At 46.3% G+C, this 20,284-nt stretch overlaps 1 protein-coding gene across 1 annotated transcript; it reads left to right on the plus strand.

Annotated features, from left to right (window-relative positions):
• The first annotated feature begins 1,966 nt into the window (after nt 1-1,966).
• Nucleotides 1,967-13,350, plus strand: LOC125757334 (histidine-rich glycoprotein-like). Its single transcript, XM_049412812.1, has 2 exons — nt 1,967-2,208; nt 13,050-13,350. Exons 1-2 carry the CDS (start codon nt 1,985-1,987, stop codon nt 13,348-13,350), a joined length of 525 nt encoding a protein of 174 aa, XP_049268769.1. The 5' UTR covers nt 1,967-1,984.
• Nucleotides 13,351-20,284: the final 6,934 nt, after the last annotated feature.

A 20,284-nucleotide genomic window follows, 5' to 3' on the forward strand; every position in this document is an offset into this window, starting at 1 on the left:
GGTGGGCAGTGGATATTTCCAGGCAGTGCAAGTTAAACAGGAGCACTCTACGTGCACGTGTGTCAGATGCTAATGCATACTTTAGGAAATAATTGCAGTCAGTGTGTCAACATGTGTAACACTGCGTGGTAAAAGGTTGGAATTGCACCACGCGTCACACCATGGGAATTTCGCAACGTGTGGGACGTTTAGGGTCTCACCCATTACAAAGCGCTACGACATAATCATCAACAACAGCATCAACAAGGTGTGCAGCTGCGGGTATTGCGTCACGGACGCGTAGTGGGTACTTCAATGATTCCCATTATGAGGAATTGTGGAACTGCACTTGCAGTAGGCATGCATTCTAGGAGAGTTCCAAACGGTCAATGTTACGCGCACAGACGTTGCTTTCCTCGTGGCACGGTTGAGGTGACTACTGAGAAGAGAAATCAGGCAAGCGCATGAGGAGACAATGCGAACGGGGCCCGACCACGCTGTCGCGTTCTACTCTCGAAGGCGAAACTCAAGCGTCCTCAAGTTTTTCGTTATGTCAGCAAACTCTGTTTCACCATGCCTTGGGCATCAGTACCATGGAAACCCAGTACATCGCTTACATGCAACAAAGTATTAAAACAATAATAAATTCTGGGGTTGTGCCAAAACCGCGCTACGGTTACGAGGCACGCCACTCTGGACAAGGTATTTGATTGCGGTTAGCATGCTTCTACCAAGGAAACATAGACGCATAAACAAGCTGATCACAGCTGCAGATGCTACAAAGTAGGGTATCGAGGGTCATACATCGCTGCAAAAAAAAAAGTGCTGTCTACAGCTTTGCTGCATTCTTCTCATGCGACTTCGTTTTTGTGGTGCTCTGCTCACGGTGGTCAGCCTTGACATTCACTGCTGCCGAGTGTATTCTGAGTCGAAAGAACGTCGCCTTTCAAGACGACAGCGGGTGACAGCGCATCCACAACAAGGGCATGCAACAACATCAACAAACAGCGAGGGTCAGCTGAAGAGGCACTCGGCACTACACAGAGTCGCACGAGCGCTCCCTGTGCCGGCATCGGACGATGTCCCCGACTTGCCGACATCGCCACGTTTTTCTGTTGACGCCTGGATGGATGACTGCTTTCCGCGGCCAGCTCACTATTCTGAGGAACGTCGGGCTCCACTGGACACGGGCTCTTCTTCCTGATCTCAGCTGCTTAGTTTCTTTTCTCTCTCAGATTCTTTTTGAACCACCGTTTTAGCTTTGAACGGCGCATCAAAGAAAGGAGAGGAGTGTGGGATAGGGGGGCTCACTTTTCCTACCACGTGGGAAAGCACTGTAGTGTGCACGGGCGTATAAAAGAGCGAACTGCGGCACCAATGGCAGTTGAAATTTGAAACATTTTGAAGGTGGTGGGCTTTTGTTTATACCGCATAGGTGAGTGTGCTCGTGTTTGCTCACGTTATAAGGCCTTTATCGCTTCCCAGCATCTTCAGCTCTTGTCTGATCAAGAACAAGGTGTTTTAGACGTCACCAATGAGTGTTTCATATGAGAGGGACCATAACGCCGCTGGAAGTGATTTATCTAGAATTCTGGTTTTGGACGGGAAGTTACCAAGTAGAGACGAGAGGGGGGGGGGGGGGGTGCGCACAGCATAGGGAGAGCCTCTTAACACACCTGCCGGAAAAATTGGAGTTGGGGGGGGGGAAGGTCAGGAAGACCTGACCACCCCAGACGGCTAAGGGAGGTGTTTGGAGGTGTGTATGACCTTCTGGCTGATGACAATCCTGGCAGTCCCCACAGTGTGCAAGCAATAATGGTAGACCAACTACTTGAAGAACAGAGGTCGTACAACGGTTACGAGTCTCGGTAGCTGCTAATGAAGTCGCAGTTTCACATTTTCAAAGCGCTTGCCAAGTTCGTGGTTTTCAGTCTAGAAACAAGTGGCCGACTATCGATTGAAGCGTGCGAAAAAACGCAGTGGCTCCGTGCGTAATCGACGCGGGATGCGTGCTGGCACGATGCCCTGGTGGCGGCGCTACTTGGAAGCTGCGTCGTTGGTCGTGCTGTGCTTCCTGGTTCGGCCCACCGAACAGGGCAAGCTGTTGAAGATTGCCTTGGCCGCATCTGCACTGGGTGGCCAGCACAGGTTCAGCATGATACCCATCCCTATACCCATCCGTCAGGAACACAAGCAGTACTACCCAGTCCACTACCCGGTTCCCGTACCGTGAGTTCATTACACGTTCTATATCATACAAAACTGCTTCCAAATGGGCCAAACAGTGTGGCCCTGTCCGTTTTTCTAATTCTGCTAACATGTCGAATCACTCGCATAAACTAGCCCAACTTTCTAGGCTTTCACAAGCAGTGTGGCACAGCCTCACATGGAAGGTGGTTGGGAGTAATGGAGTTGAACTTCATGTGAGCATTCAGGTCCACGGATGATACACTCATGATATATTAATTGTGTGTCCTTAAAATAACGCAGTTGACATGCGATAATTGCCCTTGTATGCCGCAGCACAAGTATTTAATCACGCTAATGGTAAAGCGTGTCTTCAAAGTGAAGTTGTCGGCAAATGGGAATTTCGGGAATTATGGGGAAATACGGAACTCAGACAGAATTTAACCTCTTTTCTCTTTGTCGAAATAGCGAGAAAAGCGAGAAAAAGGAGAGGTAAGGCGGGGAACATGAAATTCCATTAATTTTCTTTAATGCACGTATCTGCACATACTTGCAGGTCCAATCAACTGGGCAGCCTGTATGTAAGAAAACTCTTTTACTGATGTGGGACATATGTATCTTCCACTTTTACGGCAGGCTTGACTCTAATAATCGTAGTAATGCCGCATACCTTTGGTTATAACCTCATCTCTGAACTTGCCTAAATCACGTTCGTCAGTGACGATATAACCGGCTTCCCCAGCGGATACGAAATGCTGCAAAGACATGGAGGCGTGGTGACATGTTTGGATAGTACTGGGAACAGGGCTGACGTTCGGAATTTTAAAGTAAGGAGACATGTGAGCCTCCCGAATCGGGCACAGGCCTCCGATGAATCGCATTTTAACTGTTGTTTAAGTAGCTCTTACTGGGAGCATGTGACGTTTAAGAAATTGTGAAATCTTCACATGCGCTAAGTAACGGAGGTGCACAAATGTTATCTCTGCTTCAGGAAGTGCAATAGCCAATTATAAAGCCAGAGTATATTTAGTGGCAACTTGTAAGTACGGGATAAATGCATTCACATTACGTCGGGGGATGGGGCCCACGTGGGGTCGACAGTCGACACTGTCGAGTTCCGCCATATTGTAAAATTTCGTAATGGCGCCATTTTAAGCCAATCAGACAGACCGTAGCAACCCTCTGGGCCAATAAGAGTTGACCAATGGCGGGAGTGGACAACACGGTTGAATTTCACAACGCGCGGAATAGCACTCCAAGTCTGGCCAACAGCGCTATCAGCAGGGGTGCTTACCTCGCACTTCTTTGGTGTAGGCACGATATGAGACCGACTACAAGCCGTTGTAAAAACGTGCGAAGCGTCGGAACGCGCTTGCTTGTACGTGCGGTTTTCTTAAAGGTGTTCTGTTTCGCCTGACGAGGCATGCCCTTGTGGCGTATAGCGGTTAGAGCATCGGGCTTCGGCACTACAGACTCGGAGCCCAAATCGCGCCGTCGGAACATCTTTACCTACGTTGATTTATTTGTTTACTTAAAACGCCCTTCCACCTCTGCAGCTTTTTCTGTCTAGCCGCCATTCACAGCTGCGCACACGCCGCAGGCTACAGACGGTTTCTTTTTTCTGAGCTGAAGATCGCATTGCTAACGTTATAAAGAAAAAAAAGGAAAGGACGCTTGCTGGCTGGCGGCGTTTCTCTGGCGCGTCTCCTTGTACATCTGGGAAGCAGCTAACAGAACTGTGCGTCTTTCTACAGCATACAGAAGAGCTTGACTCTGTACATGCTTACTGTTTGACATCTTGACCGCACACAAAAGGCGAGGACAGAGGGCGGTACGACGACACGGGCGGTAAACTTTCAACTCGTTTATTCACGGAAAGACGTAGAAATATATAGGGACTTATGACATGCGCAGAAACCGTTATATTCACTCACCAGCCTATCGGGGCAGACACTTATAAAAAAACATATTTTCGAATTGAAATAATGGATGTATCGCTTACACAGTCACCACTTTTCTTTCTAATCTAATAGGCCTCCAACAGCTCTCGGGCTGTCTGATCTTGGCTTCTGCCCAAAATCTTGACCTCATGAAACCGCGGTTCACAGGCGCCGTCATTGCAGTGCTCAAGCAGATGCACCAAATCGTCTTTTTTAAACTTTTGTTCGTGTTCCCTGGGCTCGATCATTGAGGCACCAACCTGTATAGACTTGCCGCACGTCAGGGGGATCTCATACACAACTCCTGTTTACTCATGATGTTCCACTTGAGAGTACCCTGCATTTCGTTTGCTAATGGTCATGCCTGCTGGCAGTATTTTCCTCGGGCACAGAAGGGTTTGGTATCACAGTCAAAGGTTGTTAAAAGGAGATATATGCTCTGTTTAGAGTCGGCCCTCAAGAAGTCGTGCGTTCACAAATTGCAAGACGCATTCGATAATCAGATTTCCCGTTTCAAGACGGCTGGGTTCCCCGACTCGATGGTGACGCCAGTGGTGGAAACTCTTCTGCAGAAAGTGAAAGGTTCAAGGAGTGAGGCAAGGACGACGACGACCACTTTTTCTGCAAGACCTGAAGTGGTGCCTTATCTACATAAAATTAGCCGCAACCTAAGGAAGGTAGCAGGCAGGCACGGTGTCCCCATTGTTTTTTCGGCGCCTTTCAAGCTGGCGCGGCTCTGCCCCTGTACCTCCAGAGAATCTAAAAGAAGGCACAGCTGTAGTAAGAACCATGCAAGGCCGTATATATCCTAAAAATGCTCTGCAGGAGTTGTGTATGAGATCCCCCTGATGTGCGGCAAGTCCTACATAGGGCAGACGGGGCGGTGCTTGAATTATCGAGCCAGGGAACACGAAAAAAGTTAAAAATAAAGACAATTTGGCACATCTGCCTACGCACTGTAATGATGGCGCCTGTGAACCGCGGTTTCATAAGGTCAAGATTTTGGGCAGAAGCCTAGATCAGACAGCCCGAAAGCTGTTGGAAGCCTATTATATCAGGAAGAAAAGTGGTGACTGTGTAAGCGATACATTCATTACATTGTTTCAATTCGAAATATGCTTTTAGGGGCGAAGCTCCTCTTAGTCTAACCTTGCCACGTCTCCGTTGTCCGGCGTAACCACCTTTGCAAACTGCCCACTCCTTCGTCTTTGCAAACATCCCACTACGATCCATCACCGATCCATTACTTCACCGACCATAAAGCCGTTAAAATGAAGGGGGAACGGAAGCCACCTTTGCAAACTGCCCACTACTTCGTCTTTGCAAACATCCCACTACGACTCATCACCGATCCATCACTTCACCGACCATAAAGCCGTTATAATGAAGGGGGAACGGAAGCCACGTCTAGCTACCACTTACGATTATTAAAATTTCTTGTATAAATATATACAGTGTTTGTCACGTCTTTGATGATGTACTGGGTTATCGCTTTAATTACTGCTGGGCGAAACCACTGAAGATTTCACGGTGTAACCATGATTGCTTCAGGAGCTTCGCCCAAGCTCTTCATTATTCACCCGTGAATATGCTGTGAATCTTTTTTTATAAGTGTCTGCCCCGCTAAGCTGATGAGTGAATGTAACGGTTTCTGCGCCTGTCATGAGTCCCTATATATTGCTCTGTCTTTCTATGAATAAACGAGTTGAAAGTTTACCTTCCATGTCGTCGCACTTCCCTCTGTCCTCAACTTTTGTGTGCGGTGAACATGTCAAACATTCTACAGCATAGTCAGGGTGCTAACCTCGGTTATCTTGCAAACAGTTACGGCGTGTGAGGCCGTGCAAGCGCTGCGCAATTGGACTACGCCACACTACACGCTGCATGAAACACTGCACTACTCTTCACACTACACTTAGCACTACATTGCAAACACGTCACTACACGCTGCCCTACACTACACTACACTACGCTGCGCTACATTACACTACACTCACTACATGTCACTACACTACACTACACTACACTACACTACACTACTCACAATACTATACACGCGGTCGATAAAGCACTGTCGTAGCCACCAGTAGTATTTGTCGCAAGGCGCACGTAATTGAATGTAAGCCAAAGGAAAAGGTGAGACAGCGAGACAGATGGATAGAGAGAGAGAGAGCCTGCCACGTGCGTGTGCACTTTGCACTCTCGGGTTTACAGCATCCCATGAGATTTATTTGCTGCTCCTTCGATACGCATACTCCGGTAAATCTATAGCGCCATGCTTAAAAAAACGAAAAAAAGAAAGAAGTCTGACCAACAAATAGTGCACAGAAAACAAGACCGTAAATCAAGGATATATCTCGACGGCATTGAAAAGAATGGACGGCTTAACATTTCCCTTTCTTGAAGTTCACGGCCTGAGTTGTGCGAGCCCCTTGCAGTGATGATCCGCCATTTCTTTTGGATTTCTAGAGTTCGTCTATTCCGGGAGGCGGTTTTCGAGCTCGAAGATGCGTGAAAAAAAAATGAGAAAAAAAAGATAGAAAGGATGTGTGAGAGATAGAAGGTGTAAGAAAAATATAGAAAAAAATGAAAGTAATAAAAAATGACATAGCCCCCATAGCAACCTTGTACATATAGCCATCCACTCCCACCATCTCAACTCGATTCCTTTCGTACAAGCTCGAAGAAAAAAAGCAACAACAAAGGTAAATAAGCGCGTTCGAAGCACTTTCTTTGGAGCAGCCGATAAACAGTAGCCAATCAGCGTGCAGCCGACGTTCGGAGACGGGAGCATAAAGTCACTTTATCCACCAACGAGCTTTAAGGCATGGAACTAAATAAGAAAAAAAAGGAAGTGAGGAAGAAAATAGCGAGAGATCAATTCATCACGTAACGTTTTCACCAGTGATGCGTGTCTCACAGCGCGAAAGGAGAATCTCATCTCTGTCGGCTCTATGAAGCTCACAGTAAATGAAAAGTCTGTGGAGATCTTTTTTTTTCTCTTTTTTTGTTTTTCTAGTGCGTGAGCTCAAACACCGTGAGAGCAGGTGGTAACTGCACTGCTTGCTCGCGAAGTCACCCCTTGTCCCTGCGCACACAGCTTTCGAGTTTGTTTCTTGGCCGTCGGTTTAGTCAGGTTCCTACCGTCTATAAACCTTGTGTCGCTCCGGCTTCGCCGTGGCGCTTACCTTCGAAAGTTTTATTATGGTTATTATTGTAAGTGTACTAACCAGAGTAAAAGGGTAACAGTGTAAGATGAAGGTTTCTTGCCCTGGTTTTGAAAACCAGGGCACGAAACTTTCTTTTTAAATATGGGATTGGAAAGATTGGCTGCTGCCCCTTCTCTCTGCGGCTAACAGAACGTAACGAAGATATGTAGTCCGGTTCCAAACACACAAGCGAGCAAACAAGACAGTCACTGCATGACCATCACCGGATGATGAAAACACACAAACAAACAAGATAACGAAGAAAAAAAAATTAAGAGGTAAAACATACACAGTTCGTTTACACAAAGTTCGAGGGAGCCTTTGAATCTATTTTTTCGGATATATTTTCGAATGATACCTTCGAATCTATTCGACAAAGTTATGTTCGTGTTGGCGATTTCTTTATGTGCAAAAAAAAAAAAAGAAAAGGAATGTCAGTACGCTGTCGACGCCTACATGTACATCTCGTTTTATTTTCGGTGATAGAGATAGGATGCCGTGGTGTAGCTGCGAAAGCATCACGAATTCTTTGATCGGCCGACATTTTTTTTTCTTTTCTTACCACAGAGCGAGACAATTAGCATGAACGCGAGTTTAGTTATCGTACTTTATTTTTTTTGTTCAGGAGAAAATGTGCTAAAAGTATAACTTTCGCAGAAAGACTAATTAGTCTATTACTATACTAAGATCACAATAAAAGCTCTTGCCCATTCTCTGCATGGCGGCCGAAAAGCGGCGTGTCAACGACCGTCGCGCGTGCTTCGATACCGCAGAGAACCTGCCATACACGCGTAATTTCTTTGTTCGTGGTTAATTGCCAATTGCCCTGGATGCATGGGGGCGGGAATGATTTTGGTATTTGCACAAATTTCGCACTAGTCGTATTTGTCTGCATATTTTCGATTCAGTCGCTAACTTCGCTCTTATGAGAAGGTGACTGATCTGCTGTGACCTGTCGCACTGTTGATTGAGTTAGGCCGCCGAAGGGACGCGTGCCGTTTTATTTTTCGGGCACCTGCCAACCGTTCTCTATTCGCTTATTCTGTGCAGCGTTGATAAGTAAGCCAGGGCCATTTTCGATATACTTTCACAATCGCTCACTCAGAACCTTTGACATCAGCCTTATTTACGTTAAACTCGGAAGAGAAGACACAAATTAAAAAAAGAAGGAAGTCTTACATTCTTCGCGATTCTGACGCAAGAAATCAGCAATAAACGAAAAGATAATCGAAACAGAAGTAAACGAGTAAGAAATTATGCAGTGATTGCTATACAGGAGCATTTGATGAAATGATCTAGACGCGGCTGCTGCGCGAAATTGGTGCGTCGACTTTCCCGTTTATGGATTATAAAGAACAGATGTCATTCGCACGTTCGGGTCACAACGCACGGCTACATACCGAAACAGACAACTTGTAGATCAAAGTACAAGAACAACCATACATACCCAGCGTCTGGCATGGGCCAGACTTCAACGTCTCGTCGCGAGGCAGTCGTTATGGACGCGTTTACTGCATCTCGCCAAAAGTATTGACCAAAGCACGGGAACAACCTTGAACCAAAACGTCGCATACAGTCTCATAAAGCGAATATGCGGTTTCATCGTTATCAGCGTGAATTATACGAAGGGGTGCCGCCGGCATTTTTCTGATGACACGGATGAATATCGGGGGTTGGCAACCTTGCTCGACATTCTCACCGTCGCCCCCGGTTCTAGGTCACATAGAAAAATTACCTGTTCTGTACACTCTAAGCCAAAATTGGGAAAAATGAGAGTAACTGCGGGTTTTAGTCCTAAAGACCAACTGTTACTCCTCAAAAAGACCAACTGGAACAAGATGGCTGACATGTCTCAAGTTTGGGGAGTAACCGTTTAGGGTTAGGTTGAAAGGGAGCAACAGAAGGACGAACGGCAACATTTGCTATCGGCGTGCAACCGTTGCTCTCCTGCAGGACGCACCCTGTATCGGTCGATGCATGGGCCACATTTTCTTGCGGGCTGGCGTAAGGAAACTACTTTTCGTAAACTGAACAGAGAGATACGCACGCTAATAGGGACATGTTGCTTGTGCGTATACTTTTTAACGTTACCGTGTTACCGGAACACATGTTTTAGAAAAGTTTTAGCTCCCCGTACGTAAACGTTTACGTAAGTACGTAAACGGATACCTTTACGTTTGAATAAACCATGAAATGGCGATGATAACTGCACTTCAATTATATTTAATTTAGATAAGATTGTGTCACAGCTGCGGCAAAATCACGAGGGGTTTTTAGCGTGTACAGTATCCCGGTATACACAAAAGGGTCTAGAATACAGAGTTATCTGACGATGGTGTCGCCATCTTGTGACGCTTCGTGCAACCACGTATGGGCACGTTTGTTTTCGCCTAGTGTTTTTGAGGAAAAAAATGATTGAAAAGATAACTCATTCGTAATTGTGCCGCGGCAAGGCATTTACACCAGAAGTAGAACGCACGATGTTTCTGCAATAGAAATTTTTTGGTTGCCTGGTTCATCTTTTTCCCGCTAGATGGCGCCCCCTATTCAGCCTGTCGGGGTATTTATATCAAGGCTTCTCACGTTTTTACGGCTTCGGTATTCTATTTCTAGCTCACTCGAGTGAGTTTAGCCGCTGAAACAAGGTGATCGCCATTGGCGCTCGCACTTCGGCTTATTTTTACTCAGCAGCTGGGGCCTCGGTAAAGCGGGTATCGCGAGTAGCCGCGAACGAAGGTGGATTTGTGAGATAGGGCCCTAAATATAAAGCCAATGTGGCGAGTAGTTCACGTTCCGTAAAGGCCCGTGCATGCACAGATTCCTTCCGGCAACTCGTAACACGGTAACGTAAAGCTAAAAGCCCCTAAACAAGCTAAACATTCCTAATAAAAGCATGGTTGCACGAGAACGCCAGCACCTGAAGCTGCTGTCGTCGCAAGTTAAATGGTGTGTTTGCGTATAACACTTGGCATAAATATATTGCCGGAGAATGTGGCAATAAAACGCGAAGCTTCGCGAGACTCCGTATATACTTCACGACAAAGAAGCGGTTGAGAGAAGGACACAGTTGATAGACTTTAGATTTGCGGTTTTTTGCTGAACGGCAGTCTCCAGTACAAATCAGCAAAAGCCCCGACTGCAGGGTTACAGCAGAGATCACGCAACGAACACTTTAATCGCGATGCGCAGAAAGACTAACAGCGAGCTAACGCCGCTGCCCCCCCCCCCCCTCATCTCTACCTTGTCACTGGCTGATTTTGGCGGGAGGGCAGCTATCGCAATCGCGTCCGGTAGTTTGACTTTGCGTTTAAAATCAGAGCAAATGGACGTTATCAGCTCGGGCTGTGTTGTCTTTTCAAAGGGGAGGTGACTCTTCCGCAAACAAAGTAATATTATTAATATTGATAATAATAATAATAATAATAATAATGATAATAAAGAAGAAAACACACCTCCGGGCAAAAAAGAAAAAAAAAGAAATTACTGGCCTTTTAGCTAGCGCAAAAGGGAGCTCTGGCAAAGCCTGTGTTTTCGCGAGAGACTCATTACCCTGACGTTTTCAGATGTTTACACTGTTACTTTCGATTCTCTTTCGAACATGACCACTGGTACTGCACGCCTATGCTCATTTCATTAATGTGTCAGAACGCACAACGACCCATCGGTACCTACATAATCCCGTTTCCTTTCAGACAGGGCCGTAGCGTGTGGTGGCTTAGTGGTTAGCGTACACGCATGGCGTTTAAGTGGTCGTGAGTTCGAATCCTGTGTGCATCTTGCAAATTTTCTGAAATTTATTTCTTAATGACATGTCTGTGTATCGTTTGTACATCCGAACAAATATCTGTATGAACCTCAATATGCTCTACGAGTCAATCGAAAACGAATTTTTTTTTGGCCCAAGAAGAAACTAAGGAGTAACGGGAAGGAGCATCCGTTGCACCCTCGAGGAGCATCAGGAAGGAGTAACAGTTGGTCCTCAGGGAGCAACTGGGGGGACTAACCGTTCATCCCCTGAAGGAGCATCTGAAAGGAGAGCAACGGTTCGTCCCCTTGCCGTTGCTCCTTTTAGGAGAGTAATGGGAGTGGCAATGCACTTGCTCCCTCAAAGGTGGAACCCCTATACCCCCGTTGCTCTCTTTTGGCTTAGAGTGTACTGTAGCACTCCGCTAGGCTCAGCGGCGGATGCTTGCAAGAAACGCGTTTTATGCGAGTGCCTGCACTGAGGTGTTCCTTTCAACCTCGCAGAACCAGAGGGTAAAAATGGTGTGTTGCATCAGGCGTGATAACTTTTATTCACGTTTTGTCGACACCTTTGACGCAAGCAAGTCGTGTGTACCCGTCATGAGTTGTTCACCCGCAAACAGAGAAAGTCTCAACTTCGAACGCGAATAACTGCGCACAAGACGGCAAAGGTTACACATGAGATGAATGTGCTGACAGGCTGCAACGAATACCATATGCGTGTGTGGCACGTAAATCATGGGTTAGCGCGTAAGGAGAATGCATCATGATTGTAAAGTTGAAGTACGGTGCATCGTGGGTGTATGACACAAGCTGGCATGCTAGCCTGCAGATGAGAGTACTTGTATCGGGAAGAAAATACGATAACATTAAACTATCAACCTGTCCAGTTTCTCCCAGACGTTTGCACGAGCAACAAATGACGCTTTCAAATAGGCTGCTTATCAATAGCAGCTGTATAGTAACACAGGTAATTTGGACAAATAATCTGAAAAGTCATTTAATGCTTCAGCCAGAATACTACATTCGCATTGCTACATTCTTGCAATCTTTGCAAAGGCCGCGAGCGTGTGCGTAGAGTCGAAAAATGACCCGAGGCAATGGCTTCTCAAAACTTCTTTGCGTTCCGTAGAAATGGACCTATCATGTACTTCCACTTGAGTTTCTTGACGATAAAAGCTTGGCACCGGTAATCTCGTCCTTCTAGCCCAGGGTTCTCAATCACGTGGCCCGCAGAACATTTGCTAGCGGCCCGGCTAGCACGTGACTCTCTTCGTTCTATATTTTTTTCTTAGTAAGTACGTTCGTGAGCTACAGAGACGTGACTGGACTCAAGCATTTTATTCGTGAGGCAACCCATGCGGTCGCCATGTGTTTAAACATGACAGTGGAACAAAAAATTGCATTTCAGAATCGGCGTCCAGATTTCAGTCATTCTAACGATAAATATGGATATGTTTCTCGAATCCTGACGTCAAATACCCTTCAGAAACGACCGATATATGAGACACGGGAAAGGCCTTCTCTCAAATGCCAACGTTAGCCGACATTTTGTTCATCCATCCAAAGACTAGTAGAATCAAAGACACGTGGAATCGCGCCTACGATTTTTTTGGCGTTCTTTCACTCCCTCGCCCCAAGCTGCTTCTTCATTGCCCCCCCCCCCCCCCCACTGGCTTCTGCGGGAGTAAATTTCGTGACTTCTGCCCGCTGAGGTGAATTTGAGACGCCTGTTCTAACCTAATCCCCTCCCCACTTCCACTGTCCTCTTTCCCTAACGATTTGTGTGGAGTGGTGACCGATGTCACGGCCTCAACTCATTTACTAGACTATTTCCAGCACTGTATAGTACCGTTGATGTTGGATAAATGACGGCTAATGTTGGGTAATGTTGGGTAATTCAATGCTAGTTCTGGATAGTGTTGCCTATAGTGTCGCCTATAAATGACTTCAAGTGTTGACTAATGTCGGGTTATGCCGGCTGACGCAGGGTGTACCACAATCACCACACCAAGCACAAGATCCACAACATCCATCACCTGCACAAGGTTTACATTCCGGTACACCACCACACGAAGACAGTGCACCACAAGCACTACTTGCACCACCATGGCCACGGCCACGATCACTACGGCTATGGGCACAAGCACTACGACCATGGCCACAATCACGATGGACACGGCCACGACCACTATGGCCATGGCCACGACGACTATGGTGGTCATGGCAGCCGCAAGGTTGTCTACATCATTCACAAGCATGGTGGTTACCGCTGGCACCGCAGACGGTAGCCCCACCCGTCGGCGCACAAGAGTGCGCAGCTCCATAGTACCGAATTCTCCCGTGTTATTTATCTGTGATATATCCACTGAAACAACGAAATTTTTTTTAACTTTATACGGTCAACGAAGGGACCGATTGAACAATAATTGGACTCACTGGAAGAGACGTTATTTATGTGCAATCGAACTGCTTTTTGTCTCACGGTCACGACCCGCTAAACAGACACTATATAAATGTGCCTTTTTTGCAGTTATATTTAGTTTCCTTGCGTACAGAAAGCTAAACAACTTGTTTTTAAGTGTAGATTCTTGCTCATTGTATACTTATACTGAGTGTCTGTCTTCAGAACTATTTAAACGAGGACATTCTTGGCGTTCGCATATAATTTTGTCCTTATTGCACACTGTATACATAAACTTTTCTGACTGAACAGAAGTGTATAAGGTTACTGGTTGGGCCTATATCTGTATTTATTCCGCTTACGTTTCTTCCCCTGTATGATTAGTATGTTTCTAGGTCTGTGTGGCAAGTGCGTGCGTGTTTTATGGCGAATGGGGTAGCATCAATTTTTTAATGCCTTTATCAATTTCTTATAATTGTTTCGCCACTCGGTACTACTGTGCCGAGCGGTGACACCCGGATGGAAAATGCGAAGAGACGAGCGAGAGAAATCACGAAGAGGAGGTGAACGCGCACCAAAGCATCACCATATTCTGTATGCATGCCCTCGTCATTGACTTGACGTCTCAACTCGTGATAATGAGTGAGAACACCCCTCAAATCTTTCTGACTCGCCAAATCAATTTCCGATGCACAATACGGTAAGACACACTTGGAAGACCGTAGGATTGGGCGTGTTGGTACAACATGATTATAAGTTCCGTCCTCTCCTGTCGGTTGCGCTGATTTGCACTCATAATCATGGTGTAAGACACACTATCAGTATTTAGCATAAATACTCTTTCACAATATTGCATTGCAAATAACAGCGGTAATAACTTGTCGCACAGATGGCCGCCTATCTGTAGTGACAAATATTGCCATTAGGCCGGTACTACAGGGCGCTACAATTCTGCTGGGTAATATCCACCAGCCTGGAGCTTGTAACAATTTGAAACACAACTTGTAGCTCGACTGAGCATGCCCAGTCGACGGAGGAATTGGCGCGGCGTGTCAAAAGATACTTTATTGTCTGTACCACGCAGTCGATTGTCGGTTGCCGATGTCGACTGTCGATGTCCATTGTGTTGATTGTCGGTGTTTAATGTGTGTCGACGGCTTCTGTCCCCTCGTTCTCGTGTTCGGGCAACTGCGTGCTTGCGCTTAACAGCGCGGTTACTTGTTTTACTTGTAACGTTGCTTGTTGGCAGTTCATTAAATGCCTGTGCTTGTTGTACTCAAAAGTGCGGTGGTGTTAACTTACCGCGAAAAAATAAACAGTGTTGCCTCACGAAACTCACAAATGCAGCCACCTTTGCTGGATTTCTGACGTTCATTTCCACAACGATATGGAGCTTTCACGCAGCTCGCGCACATGTGAAAATAAATTATGGACCAAAACTGTTTTGAGGATTTGGAGGAACACCCCCCTCTTTACAAGGAATCGAGACCTGCTGTTCATGTAAGGGTTGATTTACCGTGCACGATTCCTTAACGCGAGCGATAAATGTGCATTTCGCAGTCTCTATGCTGGTGAATATTCACTTCGTATTTCAAGTAATTTTACTCTTTCGAGCGACGTCATACAGTGTAGTGTCTGATCTTGCACCCTGATTTCAGCGAACTTAAGCACAAGCACCGTATTTCGATTTTAAATACCTGGCTGATATTAAAAGATGAACATTCGGAGCCCGTATGATTGTCGAGATGACTGCAGAAATGTATTTGAAAGTGTGGGCTACTTACATGTTTGGAATTCGTAATACGCAGAATATTTTTCCCAAATCCTTTCGGAATTTGAGAACAGTAAAACGATCGCCTTATTATGCGGAAGACGAGCACCGACCGAAAGACTGCTGAGTAAGATTGAATATTGGGCGAGTTGGTAACGATTCATAACTGGCAGAGGAAAAGCAGCGCGAAATAACAGGGACCAAGGGAGAGTATAGACACGACACAGCGCTCGCGTCCTGTCTACTCTTCCTTGGTCCCTTTTATTTCGCGCTGTTTTTGCCTCTACCAGTTATGAACCGCTGCTGGTCTCATTCAAGCAGCGCGTACCTATCTCTCTTGACCTATGTTTGCTGAGGCACCTTGGATACATGCGCTTCATTTACAGCTTAACGCAATATGTATGCGCAGGTATAGCATACAGACAAGCAGGGGCGTAGCCAAGGGGGGGGGGGGTTCAACCCCCCCGAAATTTTTCAGTTTTGCTTGTGTATATGTACACTCACACATACAAACGCACGCACGAACATGCATAAAGTATGGTTGAACCCCCTCCCCCCCCCCCCGAAAAAAATTTCTGGCTACGCCCCTGCAGACAAGTTGACGTGCATTTTACTTGGTCGTGATGGCGCGAAATTTATTTTATTTTATTTCATTTATTTCAGACATATTGCGAATCACAACGAGGATTTTGGCAGGAAGAGCATACATACAATACGGATATACACAATCCTAAATTGGTTGAACATTTCACAAATAACAATTTGGAGTAATTACAAGAATGTTGCACGTACAGTTATTTAACAAACACATATGGTATGTATAAAGAATCTATGAAAAAGGGAAGCATTAATACAGGAGTTACAAAGAACGCGCCATGATAAAAATATAACAAAAGAAACACTGACTTAGAACACACACGTAACGAGTGAATAGGTCGTTACAGGATGTAACCAAAGTTCACTCGAATGAAGTTATACAAACTGAGGCGATCGAAGTTCCAGAGACTGAGAGAATCTCGCCTGTTACGTGAAGAACGGAAAGGTAAAACAATAAACTCACAGGGTCCCTTATGCACTCGCCTAAGGGCACTTGAAATTGGAAGCCATCCAATGGGGCTTAAGTGGAGGAGCGGCCTTATAGAGCCCGTTGTAAGCTCTGTTAGGGCGACTACTGCAAGTACGGTTTCGAACTAGTACCCACTGCGTCATAATTCCCCATCATTTTGCGAAGTAGCGAAGCAGCCACTACGCGTCCGTAAGGCAACGTGTTCGCCTACGTAGCTGCATACTGTGTTGATGTTGTGGCTGATGACGATAAATTATGGCTGAGCCCTTTGCAATGGGTGTGCAGCTTTAAACCCCCACTCGTACGCAAATTCATACGGTGTGACGTTATAATGCAGTTGTCTACGCTTTTGCCACGCAATATTACACATGTTAACGTGACTCCTCGACTGATATGACACCTGTAAAGGGTCATTTTCCGAAGAAGTTTCAAGCGTTGTCGTGGCTCTGTGGTAGAATGCTTAACTGCCACGATGAGCGCCCGGATTCGATTCCGGCTCGAACCCTGGTTTTTCTTTCTCGTTGTGCGCGAGGTCACGCGAGTTTTTGTACCGCACGCCATGTTCTCGAGACACACCAACGGGCTTCAATGTCATGCTGACTACAAACGCAACTCGGTCCACCCGCCGCGCAGCCCTTAGTAACAGTCGCATATACCTACTCCGTGGTTCACGCGGTGCTTTTGCTGTGATGAAAGGATGAAAGCAGCCGACGAAACGCTGCCTTCAAATGCCACCACCGAGGCACGCTTTACCTCACAAGGCTTTGCGTTGCTCATTTCGTGTCAACCACGGGCGAAACCCGCACGTGTTGTACAGTACGTTCTACAGAGCCACCATAAGCGAACCCTCCCCCCCCCCCCGCGCGCCCCACGGGATAGCTTGGTGAGACCACTATACAGATCCATTCGAAGGATTACGTCGTCCGAATTCTTTCCTACGCAAACGAGGTGCGGCGACACCTCGGATATATCTGGACCACGCGCATACAGTACACGAGTGCATCCCGACTCATCTCGTGAGGTGTTTTATATATAGCTAATTCCGTGGCACGCTACAGCAGCTTCATGGCGCAATACGCAGCCTTGAATTCAGCATTTGTGCTTCTCGGCGGCTTGGGGCGTAAATGTGGTGCCGGCGATGTTATCAGCGACGTAAATGCTCTAGAAATTCCAGGGACACGTGCAGACAGACCCGACGAGACGGTGAACTTGAGTGAAACGGTGGGTACGTGCAATAAGTGAAGGAATGGAACATTTATTAAACTAGCTATATGCGACGAGTTTTGACTCTACTAGAAGGCAACTTCTATTATTAGTCTACTTGTAAATTAAAAGGGAGAATCGCGCTACCGAGAACACGTGCAGTTTTCTTGAATCCCGCGCAAAGCTTCTCATCGCTAATGCATTTAGCTGGGCTAGCTGTGCAGTTGTGCAGTTGCGCTTCTCATCATTCTCAGAAGATAGTACCACAGAAGAAAGTGCGTCATTATATTAATCAGTGTTGTTTTATAATGCTTTGAAACAACTGGCCAGTATAACTGTTTCGTTTTTGCTTCAGTATTCCTATCGATAACATCAATGCCAAAATGTTGCAGCTCCCACGCTTCCTCGGATTCTTATGGCTACCTTACTACAACGCTTATTCGTCATTGCAGTTGTACCCGGATGTATTGATTCTGAAGGGTACAGAAAAGTGCGTTGTACAATATATGGGTAATTCAATGTAAGAAGTACAGGCCCCGGAAGCCCGCTTCCAAGTGCGGTGTTCTTTTCCTTACTGATATGTTTCACCGTATGACAGATCAGTTGTGCAGTGAAGCTTACTAAGGCTGATTTGATATTGTGAAGGTCAAATAAGAACCTCGTTGCAAGCCCCATCTGTATCTTGAGATACGCACGTGTTTGTATTCTGCTCACTGGCATGTAATTCATTTCAGGTTTAATAGACAAAAACTGACTCCATTGACTCAAATATAAAACACATTTTCTGCCGTGTACCCTCTGGGAACATAAGTATTCCTTTAAAAATTCAAAGGACAAACGCGGACTCGCCCGACTCAAAGCAATTTTCGACTAGGTCTCTTTTCGAACGGCGCCCACTTGCGACAACGCGCCTCCTGTTTTGGAGTAAAAGCATATTTGGCTCAAAGGACCTTAAATGCACCCGTGTGACAGGCGTATAACATCCGTTATGCTAGTTCCAGCCTGTTAAGGGACTTCCGGTTTCTACTTCCGGTATTCAGTTGACCTCCGGTCTCTTCATTCACTTTCCCTTTTCACATCACTTCCAGTTATATAGCCTGGCTAAGGAACGCATCTGAAGCGAATTCGGGCATAACTGTAATCCACAGTAAAAACAGAGCTCGAAACAATGAGAAAAGCCGGAATGTAGATAAACACGGCACAGAGCGCACGTGTTGTGTTCTTGTACATGATGTCTGAGGGGCGCGAAAAAACGGCACACAATGAAAAGAAGTACACGGGACGACGCGCTACTAGCAACTGGAATATTTTTATTCAGGAAAGACATATTTATAACGCAGTGAAAACAAATTTAACCCAACGAGTCGACCAAAAAACCATATGCTCAGCATGCCTGCGTGAAGTAACGTTGTAGATAGGCTATCTCCCCTTCCTGCAGACTGATCGAGGGGTGACTGATGCAATCCGGCCCTTCTCCCTGGATAAAGAGGGCTTCTATAATCTCCCTCTCCGCGGATCCCCTGTGCCTGTAGATTAAGCACGTAAGGCAGTTCGTTCCTTGCGCACGTGGTGTTGTGTATAGAATACCACTGTCGTGCGGCAAGGCATACATCGGGCAAACTGGTAGATGCCTCAACGTGCGTTTGCGAGAGCACAGCAGCTCTTTAATAGGAAGGCCGTTCACGCATCTGGCGATGCATTGCAGAGGATGCGATCAGGGTAGCTGCAAGCCTGCATTTGAGCAGACAACTGTAATGCGGAGAGGGAGATTATAGAAGCCCTCTTTATCCAGAGAGAAAGGCCGGATTGCATCAGTCACCCCTCTATCAGTCTGCAGGAAGGGGAGATAGCCTATCTACAACGTTACTTCACGCAGGCATGCTGAGCATATGGTTTTTGTGGTCGACTCGTTGGGTTAAATTTGTTTTCACTGCGTTATAAATATGTCTTTCCTGAATAAAAATATTCCAGTTGCTAGTAGCGCGTCGTCCCGTGTACTTCTTTTAGTTGTGCGCTGTTTTTTCGCGCCCCTCAGTCATCATGAACAAATACCAACTCGCCCAACTTTTTACTTTACTGTGTTCTTGTACTCCACACTCTTCGTCCATATTTGGCGCTATGTGAATCCGTACTTACTCTCCGCTTTGCTGTGATAACAGACCTGATCGTCGGAATCGTGGACATTATACCGTGTAACAGAAAGTGGACGGAAAAGATCAAACAAGACGCGTCGCGTCGTGAGCGTTTGTGCGTTGGATGAATGACGAAGACGCGAAGGAGCTTCGCCGCATGCGGATTCCTAGAGGGCTCGGTGAATCTGCTGCAAATTTATGTTACTCGACTCCGAACATATCCAACGCCGCGGTGCATCTAATTTAAGGTCAGTATCAAACAGCTGCAAGAATTTCTCGGAAAAGCAATGTAATAGTGTAGCTCTCTACCAGATACGTTCATCGCCATAGTAATAAAATAATATATGAGGTTTTACGTGCCATAACTACGATGTGATTATGAGGCACACCGTAGTGGAAGGCTCCGGAAATTTTGAACACCGTGGGTTCTTTAAAGTGCACCTAAATATAAGTACACGGGCCTCTAACATTTCGCTTCCATTAAAATGCGATCGCCGGGGCCAGGATCGAACCCGCGACCTTCGCGGTCAGCAGTCGAACACCATAACCACTTTACAGGAAACAGTGGAAGACTCCTGGAGCGGCCACGTCTTTTGAAGTTCCCGCATTCCATAGAGTGACTTCATGGAACTTGGCGACGTCTACATAG

This window comes from Rhipicephalus sanguineus, chromosome 2 (genome assembly GCF_013339695.2).
Source record: "Rhipicephalus sanguineus isolate Rsan-2018 chromosome 2, BIME_Rsan_1.4, whole genome shotgun sequence".
Taxonomy (NCBI): domain Eukaryota; kingdom Metazoa; phylum Arthropoda; class Arachnida; order Ixodida; family Ixodidae; genus Rhipicephalus; species Rhipicephalus sanguineus.

Bases quoted from the DNA above. Each gene is read 5' to 3' on its own strand.
- LOC125757334 (XM_049412812.1), top strand. From the start codon at position 1,985: ATGCGTGCTGGCACGATGCCCTGGTGGCGGCGCTACTTGGAAGCTGCG. The intron at 2,209-13,049 runs GTGAGTTCATTA...CGGCTGACGCAG, and splicing joins CACTACCCGGTTCCCGTACC to GGTGTACCACAATCACCACA.